The sequence below is a fragment of the Mus musculus genome, chromosome 12 (assembly GCF_000001635.26).
Source record: "Mus musculus strain C57BL/6J chromosome 12, GRCm38.p6 C57BL/6J".
Lineage (NCBI taxonomy): Eukaryota > Metazoa > Chordata > Mammalia > Rodentia > Muridae > Mus > Mus musculus.
The window spans coordinates 58264005-58273588 of record NC_000078.6 but is presented as its reverse complement, the minus strand read 5'-3'; the positions used below and the strand labels follow the sequence as shown (position 1 = coordinate 58273588).

The window sequence follows — 9584 nt, the reverse complement described above, 5'->3', positions numbered from 1 at the left end:
TTATGATTTGATTCCGGAGACAAAATAAGAAATTTTCTGATGTTCAACTGCCTGCATGCTGGAATTTTCCAAGTCATTTACACTTTACAATATTGTGTAGACTGTGTAGGTGTGTGCCCGCCTATATGTATGTATATTCCAAATGTGTATGCCTGTCTATATATGCACTGTGTGTGACTGCTCATACGTGCACTATGTGTGTGATGCTCATGTATGTATTTTTTGTGTATCTGCCAAATGCCTATTATATATGTGTGCTTGCTCACATTTACAAACTGTCTATTCACATATATATATATTGATGTGTGCATGTCCATATGTGCTCTGTGTATGTAAGTCTGGTCCTTTATACACAGATTATGTACTTTTTAAATTTATTGTTTGAGTATTAACTAGATCCCAACTACATCATTTGTGACCTAAAGTAAGAAAAACACTTCAATCCACAAAAATATTATCTGCTAGATCAGTGCTTCACAAACTATGAATGGAGATACAAACTACATGAGGAATTAGTTTAGATGGGAATTCTGACTGAGTATGTTGGCTCTGATTATACTTTGCTTTTTTATTTTGGTTGTTGTTGTTTAAGTTTTTCCATTAATTATTTATTCAGTTTACATCGCAATATCTGGCTCCATGTCCTCCCAGTTCCCCCTTCCCACACATCCTCTCCCCTATTCCCTCTTCTGTTCTCCTCTAAGAATATCCATGATCCCCAAACCCTTGAACTTACAACTTGAAGAATAGTAAATTGTCAATACCCCAGCCTCTACTGAACACAATGTGTTGAGTTTCAGTCTTTCAGAGGGATCTCACTGCAATGGACCCTATTAACTATAGCTATTGTCCTTATATTGACTTTGGATTCTCTTTCCTTTTTTTCTACCTCACATCCAAATGGAAACATAAGTTGGTAAAGAAAATAAATTATGAGAAAGGGATACTTATCTAAATATGGGCATTATTGGCATAGTGGTGATATCATACCTGTGACATGGCATTAAATGAGGTTGCGAGGGGGAAAGAATGTCAAGTGAATGAGAAGACCAAGGATCAGGGTTCCTGAAAACTGCCACAATGTATGGACTTGACTTTTAAAAGATCCATACGAACATTAAACATTTGTCACCAGCCCAGTGAAAAGGATCATAGTGCTAAAGTCCAGTCCAATTCTAAAGGCTCTGTGTGTGTGTGTGTGTGTGTGTGTGTGTGTGTGTGTGTGTGTGTGTGTGTATCTGTGGCAGTTTGAATGAGAATGCCCTTCACAGGCTCACGTGTTTTGATACTTGGTCCTCATTTGACAGAACTGTTTGAGAAGCATTAGGAGGTGTAGCCTTGTTGGAGCTGTGTCACTGGGGGTTGGCTTTGAGGTTGCAAAGTCCACACCAACTCAGTCTCTCCCCCACCCACCTGCATTTGGATCAAGACATAAGGTCCCAGCTGCTGCTCCAGCACCCGCCTGCTTGCCTGCTCCCAATGCTACTGACCATGATGTTCCTGGACGCGAACTCCGAAACTGTAAGTGTCAAATAAGTTATTCTTTTCTATAAATTTCCTCGGTTATCCTTGGTTTCCTTGGTTATGCCTTATCACAGCCATAAAAAGTAATTAAGTTAATATCCTCATAACTCCTGGTCTCTAAAGATTAGCTTCTAAATAGGATATGTTATTGATGGAGTGATATGGTCTTTAAAAATCTTCACTGAAATGTTTTTACATATCTGAAGTGAATCCAGAAACATACTAAAGCCTAGATACTATGTTCATTCACTAGGAAGTAAATTATTCAGTGAACAATGACATGTTCTAAACTTACAAGACTACATGTTATTTTTGAAGATGTGTCTTCTCCATCTCTTTTCTGAAAATTTAAATTAAAAATTCAACTAAAAATGTTGGGTTGAACTTATTTGCTGTTCATGGTCTATTTTCCTGTGTTAATTAATATACAAATAAATATCATATATGATCTGTACATTTAACATAGATATGTGAAAATTCTAGAATTATAAAGGTATAGACTGAAGAAATGGCTCATCCATTAAGAGTGTTTGCTGCTTTTACAGAGTACTATACTCCCAAGAGGGGGAGGGGGAATGTCTCACAAACACCTGTCATTAAAGCTCCGGGGTATCTGACACTCTCTTATAAACTTCACCCTTGCACCACACACAAACATATGCCCTTCTTTTCCAGAGACATACACTCTTACATATAATTAAAATTTTTCTTAATCTTTAAAAATAATAAAGAAAAGAAAAATAAGTATTATGCATTTCAGATTACTAATAGTTTAAAATTTAAAGTGCTTACCTATAAAACTATGGGATTAAAACCCATTATGTTAAATATACTTTGTGAAGATGTAACCAACAAGGTTCCCACTAATCTGCTGTCTTCCTTAGCCCAGAAACAGTTCTTCTGCCAAGTGACTTTCAAAATGTCCAAGAACTTCCACTGACTACTCAGCTTTGAAAACGCTTTTGTCAAAATACGTCACAATTCCTGGACACATGTCCAATTCACAGTCATGGGCTTGCAAAGGCATATAGAACTGATCCATGTGATTAAGTACTGTAAACATTGACTCAGTTAGATTTCTGGACTTTTCATAGTTCTTTCTTATAAGACACAAAGTTCCTCCAGCTAAATGCAAAGCCATTTTGTATGTCCCAGATATTAGAAAGAATTGAGGAATGTCATTTAAGTTGGGAAACACAAAGGGTAGAAGAAAAATCCTTGTGCAACTCCTCAGTCCGAAAGAGCAGGCTAGTTTGATGACAATTTTTCATGTTTACTGTCTCCTTTTGGGATACAAGGAATTCCCGGATGTGATAGTAATAACAAAAACAGGAGGGAACATACACAGGTTATCTTGACATCCTCTTCTTGCCTCTTGTTAACGAAAACAGTTCAATTCAGCGCAGCAAAGCAAGTGAAAACGTGCATAGGAACACATTAGAGATAGCAACTTCCATTCTGGTTTCGAACACTTACAAGCAGGTTGCCTCTTTAAGAGGGCTAAATGTAGTCTGTTTCTAAGCACATGACATTTGCCATTGTGAATCAAGACAGACAAGTGACACATGTCATTATAAGTGTATAACATTCTCTAAATTGCTACAAACATAAAAGAACATTCATAATTGAATGAAAATAATAAAAAAGAAATGATAAGACATGACCTTCTTCCTAGGTATGGTGGAGGAGGTTTACTGTAGAAATAGCTAGGCCCATGTGGGGAGATGGGGAGGGGAGAGGAGAGGGAAGAGAGGGAACCAGGTGCAGCAGCCAAGAGTCCAAAGGTACAAAGAGAGTGGGTAACCAGATCAGAAGGACAGCCCAGGTCTCTGTGATGGAGAGTTCAGGAAATGGGATGGGGTATGCCAGCCAGGAGGGCTCTGTAACAGATAGGGACCAAGGGATGCCAAGAGAACCTGGTAGCCAGTGTCCTCTTTGATATGGTAAATAGGCAACTCAGTCATTTGTCCCAGATTGAAACCTAACAATAATGCTGATTTTAACCTTTTTTTCCCCCCAAACCTTTCTTTCTTTAATTCTCCCACACTTCCCAATGAGCAAGTGTGCACATTAAAACAAAACAGCCATTGGAACCTGGAGTAGCTGATTCAATCATTTTTCAAATTACAGAGTATTATTTTCCGGTGTCGAATGTGCATTATGATTGAATAAATAGTTTGATTTTCAAAATAAAAATTTTTGAGCTTTTATTTGTGTCCTTTTACACTTTTCTTCTATAAATGTTGGCAGATAATCACAGGAGCTGTGATTTTCCATAGTTCAAGGATAAAAATCACATACAGATGTGATTTTATAAGACCGTGAACTCATTCGCATATGACCTAATATCCTCAAGAGGGTTTGAGCACATGTACTGGTGAGGAAACCACCATAATCAGGACCTGTGGCTATTGTTTGTCACCTCGATGTAAATATTTGCCCCAACCAGCCAACACCGGTATTTAAAAAATAAACAAATAGAAGTACAAATTAAACTTTAAGGCAAGTGCCAAACAGAGGAGCTATTTTTCCATTGAAAATGCCCCCAAGGAATTCTAGGCCCCTTGACTGGCAATTTGCACGTCTGGGTTTCCTTTGGCACAGTAAAGAAAGAGAGCTGCCCCTAGAGATCAGTGGTTTTACTAGTGAGGCCTCCAGCTTAGAAAGAAGTAGGAACATTCCTCACAAGATCCCTCCCCCAGCACCATGCTCAGGAAACCTCCTGGAAGCCTGGAACAGTCTACAAATTATACTGACGCCAGCTCCACAGTCCCGGACATAAACACAATAGGCGGGTGTGGGCTTATGGTTCCTGCCCACGATCATCACTGCATTCTGAGATCCAAAGTCCAGATAAGTGTGAGCAAGAAAAGAGCCTCACTTGATCCCGGTGGCAAACTTCTTTTCTCCTGCTTATCTAAGCGGGGCATTGGACCCCCTTGGCCCAGCGTTGAGGCGCCAGCTGTGTTCCTGACCCCTGAATAAATCAGGGCCAAAAAGAGCCTGGCAGGGCTCTGGGACACATTTCCTGTCACGGCCTAGGGAAAGCAGTTGGCCAAGGGAGTGTTGTGGCGGAGTTTTCAGCTGTTGGAGGATGAGGGCTCAAGAGAGGCGAGGGGAGGGCACACATAGTGGTAGAAAGGGCTGTAGAGGGCGGTGACTTTAGAGAAAGCTCCGTGCCCTCCAGCAAACCAGAGGACTTGGGAGCAGCTGCATGTTGAGTCTCCAGGATGAGGCCAGCGCTTGCCCTGTGCCTCCTCTGTCCTGCGTTCTGGCCTCGGCCAGGGAATGGGGAGCATCCCACGGCCGATCGCGCAGCTTGTTCGGCCTCGGGGGCTTGCTACAGCCTTCACCACGCTACCTTCAAGAGAAGGGCGGCGGAGGAGGCCTGCAGCCTAAGGGGCGGGACTCTCAGCACCGTGCACTCAGGCTCGGAGTTTCAAGCTGTGCTCCTGCTCTTGCGTGCAGGTCCCGGGCCTGGCGGAGGCTCCAAAGATCTTCTGTTCTGGGTGGCTCTGGAACGCAGCATCTCACAGTGCACTCAGGAGAAAGAGCCTTTAAGGGGTTTCTCCTGGTTGCACCCGGACTCAGAAGACTCAGAGGACAGCCCACTACCGTGGGTGGAAGAGCCACAACGTTCCTGTACAGTGAGAAAGTGCGCTGCGCTCCAGGCCACCAGGGGAGTGGAGCCTGCTGGTTGGAAGGAGATGCGCTGTCATCTGCGCACCGATGGCTACCTATGCAAGTACCAGTTTGAGGTTCTGTGCCCTGCACCTCGCCCAGGAGCCGCCTCTAATTTGAGTTTCCAAGCTCCCTTCCGGCTGAGCAGCTCCGCGCTGGACTTCAGCCCTCCTGGGACAGAGGTGAGTGCGATGTGTCCTGGGGACCTTTCTGTTTCGTCCACCTGCATCCAGGAAGAGACAAGCGCACACTGGGACGGGCTTTTCCCTGGGACAGTGCTCTGCCCCTGTTCCGGGAGGTACCTCCTTGCTGGCAAGTGTGTGGAGCTCCCTGACTGTCTAGATCACTTGGGAGACTTCACCTGCGAATGTGCAGTGGGCTTTGAGCTGGGGAAGGACGGACGTTCTTGTGAGACCAAAGTTGAAGAACAGCTAACCCTCGAGGGGACCAAGTTGCCCACCAGGAATGTAACAGCCACTCCAGCAGGTGCTGTGACAAACAGAACATGGCCAGGTCAGGTCTATGACAAGCCAGGAGAGATGCCACAGGTCACTGAGATTCTTCAGTGGGGAACACAGAGTACTTTACCTACTATTCAAAAGACCCCACAAACCAAGCCAAAAGTCACTGGCACACCATCAGGAAGCGTGGTCCTGAACTACACATCTTCGCCCCCTGTTTCTCTGACTTTCGACACCTCTTCCACGGTGGTCTTCATACTTGTGAGCATAGCAGTTATCGTTTTGGTCGTCTTGACCATTACAGTGCTGGGGCTTTTCAAACTCTGCTTCCACAAAAGCCGTTCCTCCAGGACAGGGAAGGGAGCTTTGGACTCACCAGGTGTGGAATGTGATGCCGAGGCTACCTCTTTGCACCACAGTTCTACACAATGCACTGACATTGGAGTGAAGAGTGGGACTGTGGCCTGAAGGACTGAGCTTAGGTTCTTCACTGGCTGGGTGCGCTCTTGGATCGGGACACTTAGGGAAACACCTCAATGCTCACATCTTGCCTAGACTTTTTCAGTCCCAACAATTGGGGAAAGAAGAAAATTTTCAGTGATTACTGTGGAAGTCCTCCTTCCCATACATTTTATTTTGTGCTAAATCTGAAAGAGACACTTGTTCCCTGAAAGGGGAAGAGGTGGAAGCTGTGGGCTGGTATTGGAAGACAGGGTAAAAAATGGCAAGAGACATTTTCCTATTCTCTGGGGGAATTTGAAGAAATGCTTGAATATTTCCAGTACTGGGAACAAATAAATAACACTATAATTTTTTGAACATTTCTTTTCATCCAAAATGGGAAGGGAATATCTATATTATTCAGGCTAGGAATATATTAGCTTGAAATTTTGAGGCAAATAATAAAACATTGTTGAAAACCTAGGCTAACATATGTTTGACTTATACAAAGGGTGTTATTTAGGAATACACCATTCTGAGGATAGCAACTGGCTATGAGTTTACTGGTAAGACACACAAGGGTACACTCTGAGCTTTGGGGGAAAAGTCTTTATACACCAGCTCCTTCAGAACTAGTGAAGTTTCCCTTTATTCTTTTATCCTTTGCTTTCAAAGTCACTGTGACTGTGCTCTGCCATAAATCGGAAGTGCAATGTTGCCAGTTTCTGACTCCAGAAGCAAATTACAGTTGACCACCAATCCAAGTGTTTACTGTGTGTCCTTGCCCAAGGAAACAAATGATTTGTGTCTTCCTTTTCCAGGGTTTGTGTTCTCCAGTGTAATGACCTTCCTATTCAAGCCACCTTGTAGGCATCAAGATGCTGATCCTCACTTCCAATTACAATGATGTTAATTCTCAATTAAAACGTTAATGCTACGTATTGATTTGAAATCTTCTGGGTGCACTAAAGCCAAAGGAAGCTTTGCTTCTTCCAAGGTTGCTAGATTCTTGTGTCCTATTTAATCCATGTGGGTGGGGGCTGGGGACACTTGAATGTCAAGCCATTTCTGTTTCTTCTCAATAGATTGTGAATACAATGACAATGTGTGTGCATCAGGGGGTTGTTACAACTGAGCAAGAGTCTTTGCAGGCAAAACTAGGGGAAATTGCTTTCCACAGAATTAATAGTGTAAAAAGGAAATAACAAATAAAAATATAACACCTTGCTATGACTTGAGATGTTAGCATATAATAAGAAATATCACACATTCAGGTGGTAAATAATTAAGGAATAATAATAAAAAACAATCTGGTTGAAGCCAAAGACCTTGGAGAATATTTCAGGTAGATTAGAGTGCTGCGATTTTTGTAAGTGTTGTAAAGTTGTGTGAAGAGAAACAGAGAAATAAACTCACTCTTGGGAGAAAATGAAACTAGAAAATAAACTTGAGTTATATTTTTCTAGAATCATTTTTATACTCTTGATTGTACTAAGAGTTGATTTAAAGTTAGCAAATATCCTATAATAAAATAACCTAGAAAATTAAGAGAGTTCAATATATGAATCTGTGTTCTAAATATAAATCTATGTGTTTAATATTGTTTCACTGAAGAAACAAATTGAGAGCTTGCTTCATATGAATGTGGTTTTAAATAGTTACAGTTAAATAAAATCACAAATGAATTCAAATTAGCTGTTAAGATTCTTCAATTTAAACCAGAAGCTAACAATTACATGGGTAAATGGCTCCCACCAAGTTCCTCATCTGGTCAGCTACATATTCCAGTTTTACTTGTTCTTAGCATTGTAGTCATCTTCTCCACTGTATGTTCTCTCAGTTGTAGAGACAACTATTCTAGCACAATATGTCCTGTTTGACTTTATAATTTGAAATATAGCCTCATCTATAAGTGGAATGAGCACACACACACATACACATACACTCAAATGCACATATTTATGTACATGCATAGCTAAGTACATGTGTATGTGTGTATACGTATATACATAAACATTTTGTTTTAGAGAAGGATGCCCTTATATTAGTCTTTCAGTAAATGAGAGTGTGCATAGTTATCACATAACATGTAACAGATGACAGTGTGGTTCTGGGGCCCGAAATGCCCTATGTGAAGAAAAAAATCATGGTGACCCAATTACTTGAATATTGTCCCCTACTATAGATCAGAGGAGAATTAAGGAACCTTATTTGTTTATATCTTAAATCATTTCTTGACAAACCAGACAAGATAGAACTTCCTTTGATTTCTGGTTGTGGTGGTCACCTCCAGAAATTGTTTCAATGGCAGAATAAGGTCAGTTAAGTACAGGATCTCCTGCGTCCTTTTGCAGGTAGGAGTAATGTTCTTACTACTACCTCTCTACTTCTCGCACTTCCTCAACATGTTTGAGGTTCATTCCTTTGAGGGTTAAAGCCTTTTGCTCTCACATTCATCACTCAGTTTCCTACACACCCATTTCCTTACAATTAAACATGGAGTCTCTCCTACAGCCTTTCTTTCTACCCTTCACCCTGTTATCTTACACACTAACATCTTTCTGCATGCTGCATAATGCCCATGCACTTCAGCTCTTACTCTTCAGACCCAATGACCTGCACTTCATTTTAGCCATTCATTCCATAGCTACACAAATTAAGTTGATTCTGAATTTCTTCCCCATCCCAGACCTCAATGTCAAATTTCCATATTCAAGTGTTAAAAAACTTGTGCTTTAATAAATTTGTCTGTGATTAGAGGCAAATGGTTGTTGTTTGAACTTTGACATTGTTCCTTTCTTAAATTAGTAAGCCTTACGAAGACTGGTAGCCTGAGACGGAATCATTCTATCTACTGAGACTGTAAGTTTATTAAGAACAGTTGTTTTGCCTGAATGTTCAAGGGGCAACCGACAATGAGCAGATTCACAATTGACTTAAAGCTTGCTTCACAGGACAACACTCATCATGGCTGGGGAACTCATAGTCCCCACATATGAACCAAGTACCATTGTCTTGCTAAATAGACATAGTATCAAACCTCCTTCCAAGTATTTATTGCTGTAATCATAGATCAATGTAGCTCCCAGCCCTTTATTAGGGAAGCTTTTTGCAGAGGATGGTGGTTAACAAAGAGACTCACAAATGATCAGCATATACAGAATAAATGGGTGTCCAGCTCTAAGTGGACATTTGTGAGGCTAATATCATGAAGAGAGAACAGAAAAATAGAGCCAAAGGTCAGGGAGGGATGCTGGGAAGCTGTCTTTAGGATGTGGCAGAGCCAGTATACTCATATACTCTCAGCAGCTGTGGTTGCATGCACAAGATCAGCATATATATGATCAAGACAGTGATCATTCTACACTGAACAAAGTTGGGGATCACAGGACTTACCTGCCATTGAGGAGTTATTGGCACTTGAGAAAGAGAGAATCAGTTTTCTTCAGGGGTGTTCTAATTTTCCTTGTGGATTCC

General features: G+C 41.5%; 1 protein-coding gene across 1 annotated transcript; it reads left to right on the top strand.

Annotated features, from left to right (window-relative positions):
* The first annotated feature begins 4330 nt into the window (after positions 1-4330).
* Clec14a (C-type lectin domain family 14, member a) lies at positions 4331-8869 on the top strand. The gene has a single exon (NM_025809.5). It carries the CDS (start codon positions 4755-4757, stop codon positions 6132-6134), a length of 1380 nt encoding a protein of 459 aa, NP_080085.3. The 5' UTR covers positions 4331-4754; the 3' UTR covers positions 6135-8869.
* Positions 8870-9584: the final 715 nt, after the last annotated feature.

Coding starts and splice junctions, on each gene's coding strand:
- Clec14a (NM_025809.5), top strand. CDS start 4,755: ATGAGGCCAGCGCTTGCCCTGTGCCTCCTCTGTCCTGCGTTCTGGCCT.